Source organism: Agrilus planipennis, unplaced genomic scaffold (assembly GCF_000699045.2).
Source record: "Agrilus planipennis isolate EAB-ADULT unplaced genomic scaffold, Apla_2.0 scaffold11, whole genome shotgun sequence".
In the NCBI taxonomy this organism is placed as follows: domain Eukaryota; kingdom Metazoa; phylum Arthropoda; class Insecta; order Coleoptera; family Buprestidae; genus Agrilus; species Agrilus planipennis.
In genome coordinates this window covers 814,388-833,225 of record NW_020440736.1, presented here as the reverse complement: position 1 = coordinate 833,225, position 18,838 = coordinate 814,388, and the positions used below count along the sequence as shown (strand labels likewise).

The 18,838-nt window shown below is 32.6% G+C and overlaps 2 protein-coding genes across 2 annotated transcripts in view; one reads left to right on the top strand and one right to left on the bottom strand.

The window, feature by feature from the left end:
* The window catches only part of LOC108733766 (rho GTPase-activating protein conundrum), a 63,565-nt gene that overhangs the window by 4,314 nt on the left and 40,413 nt on the right, over window positions 1-18,838 (bottom strand). The window lies entirely within an intron of this gene.
* Window positions 836-18,838, top strand: part of LOC108733760 — a 49,655-nt gene continuing 31,652 nt past the window's right edge. Inside the window, exons 1-24 of the mRNA XM_025979858.1 lie at window positions 836-875; window positions 1,132-1,700; window positions 1,924-2,363; window positions 2,421-2,790; window positions 2,855-3,152; window positions 3,221-3,394; window positions 3,455-3,564; window positions 3,614-3,626; window positions 5,853-5,897; window positions 6,154-6,722; window positions 6,946-7,385; window positions 7,443-7,812; window positions 7,877-8,174; window positions 8,243-8,416; window positions 8,477-8,586; window positions 8,636-8,830; window positions 8,894-9,022; window positions 9,151-9,521; window positions 10,532-11,118; window positions 11,311-11,603; window positions 11,919-12,317; window positions 12,392-12,577; window positions 13,732-13,904; window positions 13,969-14,189. Coding sequence (XP_025835643.1) covers window positions 836-875; window positions 1,132-1,700; window positions 1,924-2,363; window positions 2,421-2,790; window positions 2,855-3,152; window positions 3,221-3,394; window positions 3,455-3,564; window positions 3,614-3,626; window positions 5,853-5,897; window positions 6,154-6,722; window positions 6,946-7,385; window positions 7,443-7,812; window positions 7,877-8,174; window positions 8,243-8,416; window positions 8,477-8,586; window positions 8,636-8,830; window positions 8,894-9,022; window positions 9,151-9,521; window positions 10,532-11,118; window positions 11,311-11,603; window positions 11,919-12,317; window positions 12,392-12,577; window positions 13,732-13,904; window positions 13,969-14,189 — 6,574 coding nt within the window. The remainder of the gene's footprint in view (window positions 876-1,131; window positions 1,701-1,923; window positions 2,364-2,420; window positions 2,791-2,854; window positions 3,153-3,220; window positions 3,395-3,454; window positions 3,565-3,613; window positions 3,627-5,852; window positions 5,898-6,153; window positions 6,723-6,945; window positions 7,386-7,442; window positions 7,813-7,876; window positions 8,175-8,242; window positions 8,417-8,476; window positions 8,587-8,635; window positions 8,831-8,893; window positions 9,023-9,150; window positions 9,522-10,531; window positions 11,119-11,310; window positions 11,604-11,918; window positions 12,318-12,391; window positions 12,578-13,731; window positions 13,905-13,968; window positions 14,190-18,838) is intronic.

The window sequence follows — 18,838 nt, the reverse complement described above, 5'->3', positions numbered from 1 at the left end:
GGTTTGAAAATTAAAACCCTTAGACAATTAAAAGTTTAAAACTTTAATTCGAGTAAGAATTATTAGAGAAGATGCACTTCTTAATATATGTATAGAATCAAGAAAAAAAAGGCGGGAAAAAATAGGTCTCCCTATGTACTGTAATGGATGCAATAACAAGAAAATTCCCTTAATAGAATTTTATTGTCCCTAATAGAGGTCGACTGCCTGTCAACTTCCTTCTTTACTCCTATAAGTCCTTTAAAGATCAAATTATTTACGTGTACACGCAATAGATTTGATTTAATGTAAAATTACAATTTGCCCTTTTATATTCAACTTTATTAGGATTTTCATTAAAAAGTACCTATTAATATATGGGTACAGTAGTTAAGTATATGCAGTGCATGGATGTGATACAAGAAAATTCCGCTAATAAAATTTTATTGTCCTTGATACAGATATGCATAATGTCCGTTTATTCCCCTGATTTCCTTTCGGAGTCCTTTGAACATCAAATTAACATGTCCGTCATCATTATGCACAAAATCTTGTTTAACATAATGGCCTATTCTGCAATTTATTATTTGTGAGAATTGAATTGGAATTAATGTCAATTTTCATTATATGTAGGAATCTTCTTCGATTTCTTTTCGTTAGAAAGATGAAAATCATTTATTATTGCACAACATAAGAATTTGTGATGTATCTACTGCGTAATAAAAATAGTTTAAATGTTATGGGTACTTATCGAGTAATGACGATGATAATATCTGCTAGGATAAACAATATAGGACTATGCATTTTGCAGCAATGGCAAAACTTTTGAATTACATTCAAATATTTTTTAGATCCCATGAAAGATCGAAAAATTTGTGGTCGTCCAACATGTAAAGGTAAAAAAATATTTTAATCTAAATTTCCAATCAATAGTTAAATTTTGAATTGTATTTACGATTTTATTTATTTAGCTAAGTATAGATACATATAATAAAATTGTAAATACCCATTTGGAAAAAAATGACAATTGGTTGGAGGGGGAGGGTTTGTTAAAGAATAAATGATAGAATTATAAAACCAAGAGAAATGTCAGTAATTTCTCCGATATTCGCTATAATAATTAGAGTCAATTGAATTTATTCATGATTTTAGGTCAACGAAAATTTAAATATTTACAAGGAAGCAGATATACATATGAATATACAACAGATGCGAAAACTTTTTCGGAAGACAGTGTTAACAGTAATAAATCAATAATTTCTGTAAAAGGCGAAGTTGGTATAGTTTTCATCACGGAATGCGATGCTCTGTTGGAGTTATCAAAATTTAAATTCAGCGATAAAGAGTTGTCAAAAGATTTAGAAAACGAGGATGATAATGCCAGTACCGAATTATTTTCTGAGGCACTTTCGAAAAACTCCTTAAGATTTTCGTTCAACGATGGCGTAATATCGGAGGTGTGTCCTGATGAAAGTGAGGAAAGCTGGGTTCTAAATTTTAAAAAAGGGATTTTGTCTATGATTTACAACGACATGCGCAGATTTGATTTGGATTATACCGGATTCGAAGATGATATTCACGGAAAATGCCAAGCATCTTACAAACTACAAAAAGCCCGCGATTCCATCTTAGTCGTTGAGAAAAGTAGAGATTTCTCATCCTGCCAAGGACGATCACAACTCCATTCCAGTTTACAATCTACTCCTTATTATCACAAAACAGTAAGAAAAAAATACAGATCTTAGGGGGTGTCGAAAAAAAAAAAAACAAATTTCAAGACAAATTGCAAAAGGCAAAAATATTGTTTCATTCAAATTGCTGAATTTGGACTTACATAAAAAACAAAAGTATTATCCAAAATTTAACAGTATCCTAAGGATAAAATTTGACAATTAAAATAGACGGTATCTATCTATGTAAAGTCAATTCTTGTTTACGTTGCAGAAACAACATCGTGCAAATTTATTAAAGTCATCTAGCACCTGTGAACTTGCTATAGACAACCGTATTTATGATAACATCAAATGCAAGGAAGTCCACATTTTCCAACCGTTTTCAAGTAAAACTGCATATGCTACAACGCTTGTCGAACAGAATTTGAATTTTGTTTCGGAATCAAAAGAAGAAATTAGCGTGGACGATCTAAGTCTCATAAATAGAAGGCAGACTTTGCTTTTCGATCATAAGACTACCGCTCGACTATCTTTAGACGGTTTGAAAACTGTTAGAAATCTAGTACAGACCCTCTGTAAATTGAACAGTCAAGATGTACAAACGGAATATGCCGAAACTTTTTCTACTTTGATTCGTCAAAGTAGAACCCTAAATTACGGAGGACTATCATCTCTGTTAAGACATGCAAACATTAGATGTCACAATGGAAAGTAAGAAATAAAAAATATATAATTTGGCTGTGGACAAAATTTAAAATATTTTTACAGGAAGTTTATCCTTGACGCTCTCCCATATTTAGGAAGTGACGCTGCTGTAGAAGTTATGAAGGATGTGGCATTAAAAAACGATATTTCTGATGATACTCTCAGATCGTGGATAGTAACTACAAGTTTTCTACCAAATCCTTCAACAACGATGCTTCGTGCAATGCATGAGGTATTGAATGCGAAAATTGACGATTCTGTTGTAGTTTTAGGGATTTCCGCACTTGTTCGCACATACTGTGTTCAAAATTCGAACTGTTTATTGAAAGAAACTCCCAACGACATCGTCAATTTATTGGAAAATCGCCTAATGGAAGACATTGAAAAGAAAAAGAAATTACGCGATCTTGCGCCAAAAGAAACTGAACAACAGGTATTTACGTACATTTATTCATTAAGACAAAAATTAAAGTTCAAAATTGCTGATTTATTTTCAGATTTTCATAGCACTAAAGGCTCTTGGCAATATCGGAGTAGTTTCTAAACCATTTCGCGTTTTTCTTGATGGTGTAGTTGAAGATTCGACATTAGAAAATGGCATACGAGTTGCTGCAATCGAAGCTTACCGTCGTCTTCCTTGCAGTCAAGCTCGAAGTTTCTTTGAAAAAATTTTCGAAAACGAAGACGAGGACAGTGAAATTCGTATAGCTTCCTATCTCCAAGTTATGAGATGCCCCGATTACAAAACTATCCAAAACATTCACAACACGTTACAAAAAGAACAAGTCAATCAAGGTCAATAAAATTTATTTCTACTGTCTTTTGGGCTTTGAAAAAACAATAAAAAGTTGTCTATCTTTTAGTTGGATCTTTCGTATGGAGTCATTTGAATAACTTACTGAAATCTTCGATACTTAATCGATTGGAAATACAAGGGTTACTGTCCGATAAAGAACTCAAAAGAAAATTTAGCACAGATGTAAGGAAATTTTCTAGGAATTTCGAAGGGGCGTTATTTTTTGAGGAATTTAATTTTGGTAATTTTCACATCTCCGATACATATGAACGTACATATATGCATCTACAATGATTTTTAGGAGGCAACTACGAAAGTAATGTGATATTTTCACCCGCTTCATACATTCCTAGATCGATTATGTTGAATATGACCGTTGACTTATTTGGCGAATCAATTAATTTATTCGAGGTTTGTTTGTGAATAATCCTTATGACGATAATATATTTTAAACATTTAGGTCTATGGAAGAATTGNTAATTAATTTACTTTTTTTTTTTTGAAAGAAAAGTTTTTAATTTCCATTTTTTTGTAGAAAGTTTTAATGAATTACAATCAAACTTGTCCTGTTCATGCTATGTATATGAATTATTTAAGAAGTGATAAAAATAACAAATTTACCTATAAATTATACGTAGGTACATTTGATAATTGGTTAGTAAACAGCAATTTGTTCTGTTTATTTGTGTAATTTAGAATTTATTCATTAATGGATACAATCTATAACATTTGCTAAAATGTTTCTTAGAAATTAAGGGTTTACAGTTCAGGAATTACTTAGGATGTACATAATAAACTGTTTGATAATATAATTTGTTAGTAGAATATGTACTTAGATTTGCACTTTGTACCGGTTATCACTGATGTCGCTTGGGGTCAAAATAATCTTTAGTTAGTTAGTTTCACACTTTTCCAAGAGGAACATTTGTTCCAAAATGTGGCGAAGTGAAATGTGAAGTGTGTAACTTTTTCTTCTTGTGACAGTCTATTAGTTTTCAATATGAAATACATTATTATTTTGCCTTTATTCCTTACACTAGGAATTTACTCATACATATGCGAATATCAAAAGTATCTACTATTGGTTGTCTAAAATATTCTTTCACAGCACAACTCTGTATTGCTGACAGATTAACACCATGGAAGCACGTTTGAAACCTAAACAAGTCAATTATCACTTGCATTTACAATATTTGCACTTTATTTACCAAAAATTGGCTTTACTAAACTGTTCCATAAATAAAGCATCATCGGTAAATGGAGCAACATGTAAATCACCACGAGTTGGATACATTTTCCCCATAGGATTGAGCCATTTTTTTGCATGAAGATAAGTTTCTAACATTCTTTCATTGTATAACATGTAACCCATAGGTTCAGAAATGATTACATCTACCTTCTCAGGAAGGTCTACTTCTTCAATTTTACCTGGTATTACTTTAATCACATCCTCCAAATTATTAGCAGACACCAATTTCTACAAATAAGTTAATAAATAAATTCTGAATGGCATCAATAATATTTATTTACTTGTGCAAAATGGGCCATTGTAGATGCTTCAACTGCATAAATTCTTTTAGCTCCTGCTTGAGCGGCAAAAAAGGATAAAATACCAGAACCGGCACCAACATCCAACACTACTTTGTCCTTTAACATAATTGTATAAGAATTCACAAATATGAAGATATGAAATAGATTTACCTTAAAATCATTCAAATTGCTTAGTATAGCTCTTTGATACGTGTACGTTCTAACAAAATCTTGTAACATATTTTGCTGTTGGGAAAGGTAGCCATAAAACTGGAAATACTGATTAGCTGAAGTATCTTCAGTTCTGACTGAGAAAACAGAAGCCCCCTTTCCATTTTGAACTTTAGTTACAGATATCATAAAATTTCTAAAATCTAATTTGAAACATTGTATAAATGTAGAAGAAATTTTGCAAGCAATACTATACCATTTTCATTTTCAAATCTAAGATACATAGATTCTCCATCAATTGTAAAAACGTAAGCTCTTTTTCCAACTCGACAACATTCTGTACTTGAAGTAACCAAAAATTCATTAAGCACTGCATTTGTTTCTGAAACAAAATCCAAACTTCAAACAGCATGCTCTTCTTCTACTTATAGGTTTAAAGAAACGAAAACACAATATTCGCCATCTATAAGTGTCTGTTAAATTTCATTTCTACATGTTACAAAAAATTTAATGTGAAAATATTCACATAACCATTACCATCTTTACTACAAACAACAAAGATTTAACAAAAAAAAAAAGGAAAATAAAGACAACGGCATATTTTTACAACGTACCATCAAACATAATTATATTTAGCCCTTGAGGATCATATTCAACTTTCAACTTAACAGGTTTATTAAATTTAGAAGTTAAATCATTTCCCTGAGTAAAATTAAAAACCTCTACAAACCAACTATCAACCGCCATTTTTAACAACTGATCCATAGATCTATTCCATTAGTAAACTACCAGGGAAAGGGGTTCTCAAAGAATAATGATACACTTCAGCATATTAAAATGCAGATGCGTTCATTGTATATAAACGATTTTAATTTATCTAATGGTACCACTCAGGATCACTTAAGCTTTTTATTTGCTGCAATTTCTCAGATTAGTTAAATAGTCCTTTAACGACTTTAAAGAGCGTGTTNTTTGAATTACATTCAAATATTTTTTAGATCCCATGAAAGATCGAAAAATTTGTGGTCGTCCAACATGTAAAGGTAAAAAAATATTTTAATCTAAATTTCCAATCAATAGTTAAATTTTGAATTGTATTTACGATTTTATTTATTTAGCTAAGTATAGATACATATAATAAAATTGTAAATACCCATTTGGAAAAAAATGACAATTGGTTGGAGGGGGAGGGTTTGTTAAAGAATAAATGATAGAATTATAAAACCAAGAGAAATGTCAGTAATTTCTCCGATATTCGCTATAATAATTAGAGTCAATTGAATTTATTCATGATTTTAGGTCAACGAAAATTTAAATATTTACAAGGAAGCAGATATACATATGAATATACAACAGATGCGAAAACTTTTTCGGAAGACAGTGTTAACAGTAATAAATCAATAATTTCTGTAAAAGGCGAAGTTGGTATAGTTTTCATCACGGAATGCGATGCTCTGTTGGAGTTATCAAAATTTAAATTCAGCGATAAAGAGTTGTCAAAAGATTTAGAAAACGAGGATGATAATGCCAGTACCGAATTATTTTCTGAGGCACTTTCGAAAAACTCCTTAAGATTTTCGTTCAACGATGGCGTAATATCGGAGGTGTGTCCTGATGAAAGTGAGGAAAGCTGGGTTCTAAATTTTAAAAAAGGGATTTTGTCTATGATTTACAACGACATGCGCAGATTTGATTTGGATTATACCGGATTCGAAGATGATATTCACGGAAAATGCCAAGCATCTTACAAACTACAAAAAGCCCGCGATTCCATCTTAGTCGTTGAGAAAAGTAGAGATTTCTCATCCTGCCAAGGACGATCACAACTCCATTCCAGTTTACAATCTACTCCTTATTATCACAAAACAGTAAGAAAAAAATACAGATCTTAGGGGGTGTCGAAAAAAAAAAAAACAAATTTCAAGACAAATTGCAAAAGGCAAAAATATTGTTTCATTCAAATTGCTGAATTTGGACTTACATAAAAAACAAAAGTATTATCCAAAATTTAACAGTATCCTAAGGATAAAATTTGACAATTAAAATAGACGGTATCTATCTATGTAAAGTCAATTCTTGTTTACGTTGCAGAAACAACATCGTGCAAATTTATTAAAGTCATCTAGCACCTGTGAACTTGCTATAGACAACCGTATTTATGATAACATCAAATGCAAGGAAGTCCACATTTTCCAACCGTTTTCAAGTAAAACTGCATATGCTACAACGCTTGTCGAACAGAATTTGAATTTTGTTTCGGAATCAAAAGAAGAAATTAGCGTGGACGATCTAAGTCTCATAAATAGAAGGCAGACTTTGCTTTTCGATCATAAGACTACCGCTCGACTATCTTTAGACGGTTTGAAAACTGTTAGAAATCTAGTACAGACCCTCTGTAAATTGAACAGTCAAGATGTACAAACGGAATATGCCGAAACTTTTTCTACTTTGATTCGTCAAAGTAGAACCCTAAATTACGGAGGACTATCATCTCTGTTAAGACATGCAAACATTAGATGTCACAATGGAAAGTAAGAAATAAAAAATATATAATTTGGCTGTGGACAAAATTTAAAATATTTTTACAGGAAGTTTATCCTTGACGCTCTCCCATATTTAGGAAGTGACGCTGCTGTAGAAGTTATGAAGGATGTGGCATTAAAAAACGATATTTCTGATGATACTCTCAGATCGTGGATAGTAACTACAAGTTTTCTACCAAATCCTTCAACAACGATGCTTCGTGCAATGCATGAGGTATTGAATGCGAAAATTGACGATTCTGTTGTAGTTTTAGGGATTTCCGCACTTGTTCGCACATACTGTGTTCAAAATTCGAACTGTTTATTGAAAGAAACTCCCAACGACATCGTCAATTTATTGGAAAATCGCCTAATGGAAGACATTGAAAAGAAAAAGAAATTACGCGATCTTGCGCCAAAAGAAACTGAACAACAGGTATTTACGTACATTTATTCATTAAGACAAAAATTAAAGTTCAAAATTGCTGATTTATTTTCAGATTTTCATAGCACTAAAGGCTCTTGGCAATATCGGAGTAGTTTCTAAACCATTTCGCGTTTTTCTTGATGGTGTAGTTGAAGATTCGACATTAGAAAATGGCATACGAGTTGCTGCAATCGAAGCTTACCGTCGTCTTCCTTGCAGTCAAGCTCGAAGTTTCTTTGAAAAAATTTTCGAAAACGAAGACGAGGACAGTGAAATTCGTATAGCTTCCTATCTCCAAGTTATGAGATGCCCCGATTACAAAACTATCCAAAACATTCACAACACGTTACAAAAAGAACAAGTCAATCAAGGTCAATAAAATTTATTTCTACTGTCTTTTGGGCTTTGAAAAAACAATAAAAAGTTGTCTATCTTTTAGTTGGATCTTTCGTATGGAGTCATTTGAATAACTTACTGAAATCTTCGATACTTAATCGATTGGAAATACAAGGGTTACTGTCCGATAAAGAACTCAAAAGAAAATTTAGCACAGATGTAAGGAAATTTTCTAGGAATTTCGAAGGGGCGTTATTTTTTGAGGAATTTAATTTTGGTAATTTTCACATCTCCGATACATATGAACGTACATATATGCATCTACAATGATTTTTAGGAGGCAACTACGAAAGTAATGTGATATTTTCACCCGCTTCATACATTCCTAGATCGATTATGTTGAATATGACCGTTGACTTATTTGGCGAATCAATTAATTTATTCGAGGTTTGTTTGTGAATAATCCTTATGACGATAATATATTTTAAACATTTAGGTCTATGGAAGAATTGAAGGCTTCGAGCGTTTCGTGGAAAATCTGTTTGGAAACAAGGGTGATTTCAGTTACGAAAATATGAAAGAGAAAATGCCGAAAATAAGATGGCCCAGAGCTATTTCTAATTCTAACGCGCTTACCAATGAAATTAACGATTTTGATTATAAATTAAAAAACAACTTTAACAATCCGAAGGTAACCCTTTAACGATTCGTTAATTACAAAATATATTTAATACGAAATAATTTTTTGTTGAAGTTTTCAACTGGATTTAAAATATTCGGGAATGACATGAGGTTTGAGACGTTCAGCGGCGAAGACGAAATCAAATCTTCGCTTAAAAAATTTAACATTTTGAACTATCTGAAGCAAATACTCTCTGGAAAAGTAAGCGTTTCATTTTTATTTACTAGACTTTTTTGTATAAGTATAGAAAAAATATGATGTGGTTAATCTCCTAAATTTTTTGAGTTATTTCTTGTTAGTTCACGAAACTTTTTATGTCCTCTATATAGGAAATCAACATCAGTAAGTCGGCTTTATTCATGGACACCAGTTATGTGGTGCCGACAGGATCAGGATTCCCACTGTCCTTGAATATCCTAGGCACTGCGTCGTTTAATTTAAAAATGTTCGGTTCCCTAAAAGTTTCAAATCACGCGGATGGTAAAGAATTCGACTTGTTCGGAAGCATAAAACCAAATATGGCGGTAAACATAGTCGGTACAATGTCTGTCGATGGAATTTATGGAGTATCAGGAATCAAACTGAAAAGCAACGTATATTCGTCGAGTTCTGCTGAAGGATCAATCAAGATTAAAGGAAACCGTTTCGTTAGCGTTAAAATGAGCCTCCCTCAACAAACTAACGAAATATTTGGTGCTGAGTACGTTACAATCATTCCCTCTTTAAAGGCACGATTAGAAGAGAGTGCGATGTTTGGGTTTGATGGTCGTGGACCAGGATTTGCTCTCTCCAATCGGTGACTTTGCTGATGGAGTCGCGTAGCTACACAAAATTTTACTACCAGTTTCTTTGGTGTAGAATCCTGGATCACGACTATCGATTTCGGCCGAGGGCGGCCAGAGTGGGTGAAAAGGAAGGAAAACTATATGCAGTTTCACTATTCGCAGGAAAATTCTGAACATTCAGGGCCTCATGCGTAACATCTTATAGTGCCTCTTTTGAACAAAAAACAATAAAAAACGAACTAAATTTACAAGAAATACATGACTGGAAAACGGGGCCACTTGAGGAGCCGTATTAGTTGAGGGTCAGATGTGAACCGTATCGCATTACACCCTCTTCTAGTTAACCTACTGTAAAGAGCGAAATTTTACGCATCCAAATTTGAAAAGTTGCTGAAATTTTCAATCAATTCGTTCAATTTCGCAAAGATACATTTTCGTCACCTTATGACACCCAACCACACATTTAAAATCGACTTGAATACAGAATTGATATGAAAATATGAATATTCCTGTAATTCTAGAACAGCCCTACGTTTGCTTTCAAACAAAAGATATGAGGTCAACCTAATTTACAAAGTTTGTAATTTTCAAGTAAATTTGATTGTATCAATAAATTACATTCCATAATTCTTCCCTTGAGTTAACAGAACAATACGTGCCAAATAAGGAATGAAAAGATTTTTTATTTTAAAAAACAACCAACGTTTCGCCTCAGATTAGAGACTTTATCAAGGTATTTTTAAAAATATAAAATATCGAATATCGTTGGTTGTTTTTTAAAATAAAAATTTTTTTCACTCCCTATTTGGCACGTATTATTTTGTTAAATTTAATAATCGCCTAGCCCAAACATCGAACTCTCTCCAAACAACATCTTCATAGACTTTTCATGAAAAATAATTAATCAATTAATTTAAACGTGCAGGTCTCAGCTATTTCTAGTCAAAGGTGATCGGGACGTAAGTTTGGTAACTGATGAGAGCAACATGATAACGAAAACGACTTGTTCTTGGCCCACAATAGACAAAACAGTCGGATTGAAGCTGTGCGCCCATATCCATTTTGCAAACGTTACAAAAGCGGAAGGAAATTCTTACTTTTCGTTGGCAGGGCCCGCAGGCGTTCGTATTTCTCTCCATAAGAGCGACACGTCAATCAAAACGTACTCTTTAGAGTATTCTTGGAAAGACAATGACGACAAACGTGAAATTTCAATTGTGTTTGATACACCGGGCTCCTCAGTCGAACGAATGATAAGTGCTCATTTGATATCAGATTCGCAAACATTTAATTCCAGTCTTCGTATACAATCACCCTCTGGACATGTGTATGCTCAAGGAAACTTTAGAAATTCGAAACTGTTTCAATATTTTCAAGCGTCTTTAGATATCGACGATAAAAAACATTTCCTAGCCTCCTTGTCTTTAGAACAACAAGATAGCACACATGGAGTCATATTTTTACCGAAATTTTACTTGGAAGTTAACACCGAAAGAGTTGCCGAACTGTTTGGTAAGCACTTTTTGATACACCGCTTGAAATGCACCAAAAATATCTACTATCCCTTCTTGAATCTAAAATTTGTTAGCCAAAAAATCTTAAGATGTTGCATTTATAGTAACGAAGAAGAAAAATTAATAAATATATTTTTGATTTGATATCCATAATTAAACAATTATACTATGCGTCTTTTGGTGGTTTCAGGAACGTTTAAAAGGATCGAAAAGAATGGCGTTTCACAATGCGACGTGGACCTTAAATTTCAAACGAAACGGCTGACATCTAAACTTTTCGGATATATTACTCAAATGGAACATTCGATTGGAACAAATCTGAAACTAGATTACAAATTTGCCCAAACACAAGAACAAAGAGTAAGACTTGAGTATATGATAGAGAATCGTTCAACCCGTTACGTCTACGCGTATACGGGAAACTTAAAATTTGAGACAACTGCTTATCCCCAATTTAACATGGACATTGATTTAAAATATCAGGTAAATAATATCTAGGCTAATGAATCAACCAAAAAGAAAACGTGAAGTGAACAAATTCTTTAGTATAGCTAACTCTATTTATTGGCAGATATTGCATATAAACAATTTATTTTGCTTAGTATCGATCGCAACCTGCGGTACTCACACTTATGTAGATTTGTAAAGAGATTTTAAAAATTACTGAGTTGATTTCTATCAAACATATTTAAAAAATCGAAATCGGATTCCCAAATGACTTTTTACATACATACACGCGAAAATAGATACATAGCGCTTGTCGTTTTGGCGTAGGGGATCAAAAAAATCTTATTTTAGATCGGATCTCATCGTATGGAAGGTAAACTGGAGTTGAAAACAAATCCACCGGCTGACGAGGGAACAGATGTCGATTTTAACAGGTTATCAATATTAGCCAAAGTTGTTCAAAGGACGCATCAGGACGAAATGATCTTTTCTACTGTTTTCTCAGTAAAGAAACCAGCGAGCAACCTGAATCTAAGTTTTGACTTATCTTACGAATCAAAGGGTCCGTACAGAGATATCTTTACTCTTATAAAGTACGCGGAAGATAAGCAAGTAACCGTATCGGTTTTCTGGTTTCGTCCTAGAGGAACATTCGAACATATGGAAGGAAGGGTTAATGTGACAATACCCGGTTTCGAACCGATGCTTCTAGAAGGAAAACTAAACGAGAAATTAGAACTAGACTATGACGTAAGAAAAGAAAAATAAAATAATAAAACATCTAGTGATAAAGGTAATAAATATGTTAATAAAATTTGTTACAGATTGAATTAAGCGGAACCTGGTTCAGTGGTCACAATTTTACGTCAGTAGGTGTTTATCAGGACAAAAGTTCATCAAAAACTTTCAATCATCGATTAAAATTTCTCATTAAATCTCCAAGTTTCCGCGATATTCACGCTGATTGCCATTTCTACAGAGACAACAGTCAAATCGAAGTCAATCTTCAGGTGAGTTAGTTACGACGTTCTTACGTTGTAATATCAACGATGCGACCCCTTCTTTAGGGTATCTAACAGGGGAAGTATAAAAGGTTTCGTACCTACATAACTACTTCAAAACTAATAAAATGAGAAATAATTTTAATTGAACGTAATCGTTAAAATCGTAGGGGTTGGTTTTGTTTGGAAGTATGTTAGGAAAGGGGGGGGGGTGACTTATTTTTATTATTTAACTGGCTTATCCCGGCGACTTTGCTTTCTAATTGTTTATAATAAATGCAATTTAAAAAATTAGCTTAAATCACGACTAAGGGGCCATGCATAAATTACGTCACACGAATTTCACGATTTTTTAACCCCTCCCCCGTCCTTGTCACAGCTGGTCACACTTGTGGGACTCCCCCCCTTCCTAATGTGACGTTACATATTTTGAAATTTTTACATCTAGAAATTATTGAATAGTGTTTTAAAACATAGATTTTGAAAATTTTGAAATGTGACGTCACGAAATTTAGGACCCCTCCCACTCCCTTGTCACACAATGTCACACTTCGTCGACCCCCCTTCCCCCTTAACGTTTGACGTATTCTATGGATAGCCCCTAATAAGCTATTTTTTATGTACATATAAAGACCCACTGAAATCGGTTTCAAAGATTGGTCTCAACTGACAGACAGACAGACAAAAATATTTTAAGGGTCGATGACAAATACTATTACGTATACAACATATTTGGTACGAATAGTATACTTAAAAAAATAAAATATACTCTGAGAAATTCAACCAAAAAGAGACTTACCCTAATATGGGTACTATCCACGCTAGATTGCGTTTAATTAGTCATTTACCATAGTCTCCAATTTCTACTTCACTCTGAGAAATGTTTAAAGGATTGTATGAAAAAAGAGATAAAACGAAGATGCAAGGGTGAACCGCGGAAAAAGTTACGTCCCTGTATAGCTAGTTAAAAAGATCATGGGGTTTCAAATACCTTATTACATTACGAAAACATTGTACAACCAGGCATGGAATAGTGACGCCGAATGCTTTTAGAGTGTATAAATGTAGAAATCGGGAGGAATTTTGTCAATGGATTACTCAAAGTCATGAGATTCTAAACTGCCTCTAGTATTAGATTGATTACAAAATTGAAATTTTTGCAGGCTGATCAAAATCTTCAAGAATACGCTCTATTCTTCAAGAACTCTGTTAGTTCTAACAATCTTACATTAACCCAATTCAAGATAAGGTATCAAAATCGAATCTACAGCGTAACAAGCTCACTAAATTTGAAAGAACATGAAAAACAGCTTATGGTCGAACTACATTTGGACGAGTAAATAAAAATTAATCGTTTTTTTTTATATATTAGATGCAATTTAAGTAATGTATTTTCTTAGATACAGAGATATACACTTCTCGGTTTGGGGAAAGAATCAGAACAATTTTAAATCTGTCTCAGCAGGAATGGAAATAAAATGGGACGCAAATCGAGATCCAAATCAAAAACTTTCATTTCTACTTGACTTCTTAAATCCACAAATATACGATTATTCCGCAAATTTAGTATTATCTTATCCTGGTCGATCATTTAACGGAGTATCTCACTTTTTTTTACAAGGTAATTATTTCTTACATACACAAGTATATAGGGTTGTTCGGAAAGTCATTTCGTTTTATCCCGACAGAGGATTTAATTGTATTCTTTTGCACCCAACTTCACATTTAAGCCGTATAATTTTTATATGCTTTGACAGTTCATATAGCAAGGCTTGTGTGTGAAAAATTCCAATTAATTCNAATTAAAAATTATATTGTAGAGAAGATTATAACAAGAAAGTTATTAAATTTGTTTGGGATTTGTCCATAATAATCAAAGTTTATCACCATTTTCACGAAAAACCAATAAAAGCAGTAGAGAGACATGCTTATTTATGGGTTGCTTTACATCCAAATCCCTTTGATAATATAATATGTGTATGATACTATTATAAATCTTGTTTAATTCAATAGTTTGTCGAAAACCAGAAATGTAATTTGTACAAAGAAAGGATCACAAGAATGTAACTGAAAATTCATTTCGAGAATTGTCGGCAAATTAAATTGTTCTATCAGAATTTTCATTATAAAGTTTTAATGCAATATAAAGACACACATATTTCCGCTTAAATATTTAATATAATGGAATATACAACATGATAACATACAAATTGTGTTAATAAAATCTTATTCTAAATAAAGATCACATTCTTATTAAATTACTTCTACTGGGTTTGAAAATTAAAACCCTTAGACAATTAAAAGTTTAAAACTTTAATTCGAGTAAGAATTATTAGAGAAGATGCACTTCTTAATATATGTATAGAATCAAGAAAAAAAAGGCGGGAAAAAATAGGTCTCCCTATGTACTGTAATGGATGCAATAACAAGAAAATTCCCTTAATAGAATTTTATTGTCCCTAATAGAGGTCGACTGCCTGTCAACTTCCTTCTTTACTCCTATAAGTCCTTTAAAGATCAAATTATTTACGTGTACACGCAATAGATTTGATTTAATGTAAAATTACAATTTGCCCTTTTATATTCAACTTTATTAGGATTTTCATTAAAAAGTACCTATTAATATATGGGTACAGTAGTTAAGTATATGCAGTGCATGGATGTGATACAAGAAAATTCCGCTAATAAAATTTTATTGTCCTTGATACAGATATGCATAATGTCCGTTTATTCCCCTGATTTCCTTTCGGAGTCCTTTGAACATCAAATTAACATGTCCGTCATCATTATGCACAAAATCTTGTTTAACATAATGGCCTATTCTGCAATTTATTATTTGTGAGAATTGAATTGGAATTAATGTCAATTTTCATTATATGTAGGAATCTTCTTCGATTTCTTTTCGTTAGAAAGATGAAAATCATTTATTATTGCACAACATAAGAATTTGTGATGTATCTACTGCGTAATAAAAATAGTTTAAATGTTATGGGTACTTATCGAGTAATGACGATGATAATATCTGCTAGGATAAACAATATAGGACTATGCATTTTGCAGCAATGGCAAAACTTTTGAATAACATTCAAATATTTTTTAGATCCCATGAAAGATCGAAAAATTTGTGGTCGTCCAACATGTAAAGGTAAAAAAATATTTTAATCTAAATTTCCAATCAATAGTTAAATTTTGAATTGTATTTACGATTTTATTTATTTAGCTAAGTATAGATACATATAATAAAATTGTAAATACCCATTTGGAAAAAAATGACAATTGGTTGGAGGGGGAGGGTTTGTTAAAGAATAAATGATAGAATTATAAAACCAAGAGAAATGTCAGTAATTTCTCCGATATTCGCTATAATAATTAGAGTCAATTGAATTTATTCATGATTTTAGGTCAACGAAAATTTAAATATTTACAAGGAAGCAGATATACATATGAATATACAACAGATGCGAAAACTTTTTCGGAAGACAGTGTTAACAGTAATAAATCAATAATTTCTGTAAAAGGCGAAGTTGGTATAGTTTTCATCACGGAATGCGATGCTCTGTTGGAGTTATCAAAATTTAAATTCAGCGATAAAGAGTTGTCAAAAGATTTAGAAAACGAGGATGATAATGCCAGTACCGAATTATTTTCTGAGGCACTTTCGAAAAACTCCTTAAGATTTTCGTTCAACGATGGCGTAATATCGGAGGTGTGTCCTGATGAAAGTGAGGAAAGCTGGGTTCTAAATTTTAAAAAAGGGATTTTGTCTATGATTTACAACGACATGCGCAGATTTGATTTGGATTATACCGGATTCGAAGATGATATTCACGGAAAATGCCAAGCATCTTACAAACTACAAAAAGCCCGCGATTCCATCTTAGTCGTTGAGAAAAGTAGAGATTTCTCATCCTGCCAAGGACGATCACAACTCCATTCCAGTTTACAATCTACTCCTTATTATCACAAAACAGTAAGAAAAAAATACAGATCTTAGGGGGTGTCGAAAAAAAAAAAAACAAATTTCAAGACAAATTGCAAAAGGCAAAAATATTGTTTCATTCAAATTGCTGAATTTGGACTTACATAAAAAACAAAAGTATTATCCAAAATTTAACAGTATCCTAAGGATAAAATTTGACAATTAAAATAGACGGTATCTATCTATGTAAAGTCAATTCTTGTTTACGTTGCAGAAACAACATCGTGCAAATTTATTAAAGTCATCTAGCACCTGTGAACTTGCTATAGACAACCGTATTTATGATAACATCAAATGCAAGGAAGTCCACATTTTCCAACCGTTTTCAAGTAAAACTGCATATGCTACAACGCTTGTCGAACAGAATTTGAATTTTGTTTCGGAATCAAAAGAAGAAATTAGCGTGGACGATCTAAGTCTCATAAATAGAAGGCAGACTTTGCTTTTCGATCATAAGACTACCGCTCGACTATCTTTAGACGGTTTGAAAACTGTTAGAAATCTAGTACAGACCCTCTGTAAATTGAACAGTCAAGATGTACAAACGGAATATGCCGAAACTTTTTCTACTTTGATTCGTCAAAGTAGAACCCTAAATTACGGAGGACTATCATCTCTGTTAAGACATGCAAACATTAGATGTCACAATGGAAAGTAAGAAATAAAAAATATATAATTTGGCTGTGGACAAAATTTAAAATATTTTTACAGGAAGTTTATCCTTGACGCTCTCCCATATTTAGGAAGTGACGCTGCTGTAGAAGTTATGAAGGATGTGGCATTAAAAAACGATATTTCTGATGATACTCTCAGATCGTGGATAGTAACTACAAGTTTTCTACCAAATCCTTCAACAACGATGCTTCGTGCAATGCATGAGGTATTGAATGCGAAAATTGACGATTCTGTTGTAGTTTTAGGGATTTCCGCACTTGTTCGCACATACTGTGTTCAAAATTCGAACTGTTTATTGAAAGAAACTCCCAACGACATCGTCAATTTATTGGAAAATCGCCTAATGGAAGACATTGAAAAGAAAAAGAAATTACGCGATCTTGCGCCAAAAGAAACTGAACAACAGGTATTTACGTACATTTATTCATTAAGACAAAAATTAAAGTTCAAAATTGCTGATTTATTTTCAGATTTTCATAGCACTAAAGGCTCTTGGCAATATCGGAGTAGTTTCTAAACCATTTCGCGTTTTTCTTGATGGTGTAGTTGAAGATTCGACATTAGAAAATGGCATACGAGTTGCTGCAATCGAAGCTTACCGTCGTCTTCCTTGCAGTCAAGCTCGAAGTTTCTTTGAAAAAATTTTCGAAAACGAAGACGAGGACAGTGAAATTCGTATAGCTTCCTATCTCCAAGTTATGAGATGCCCCGATTACAAAACTATCCAAAACATTCACAACACGTTACAAAAAGAACAAGTCAATCAAGGTCAATAAAATTTATTTCTACTGTCTTTTGGGCTTTGAAAAAACAATAAAAAGTTGTCTATCTTTTAGTTGGATCTTTCGTATGGAGTCATTTGAATAACTTACTGAAATCTTCGATACTTAATCGATTGGAAATACAAGGGTTACTGTCCGATAAAGAACTCAAAAGAAAATTTAGCACAGATGTAAGGAAATTTTCTAGGAATTTCGAAGGGGCGTTATTTTTTGAGGAATTTAATTTTGGTAATTTTCACATCTCCGATACATATGAACGTACATATATGCATCTACAATGATTTTTAGGAGGCAACTACGAAAGTAATGTGATATTTTCACCCGCTTCATACATTCCTAGATCGATTATGTTGAATATGACCGTTGACTTATTTGGCGAATCAATTAATTTATTCGAGGTTTGTTTGTGAATAATCCTTATGACGATAATATATTTTAAACATTTAGGTCTATGGAAGAATTGAAGGCTTCGAGCGTTTCGTGGAAAATCTGTTTGGAAACAAGGGTGATTTCAGTTACGAAAATATGAAAGAGAAAATGCCGAAAATAAGATGGCCCAGAGCTATTTCTAATTCTAACGCGCTTACCAATGAAATTAACGATTTTGATTATAAATTAAAAAACAACTTTAACAATCCGAAGGTAACCCTTTAACGATTCGTTAATTACAAAATATATTTAATACGAAATAATTTTTTGTTGAAGTTTTCAACTGGATTTAAAATATTCGGGAATGACATGAGGTTTGAGACGTTCAGCGGCGAAGACGAAATCAAATCTTCGCTTAAAAAATTTAACATTTTGAACTATCTGAAGCAAATACTCTCTGGAAAA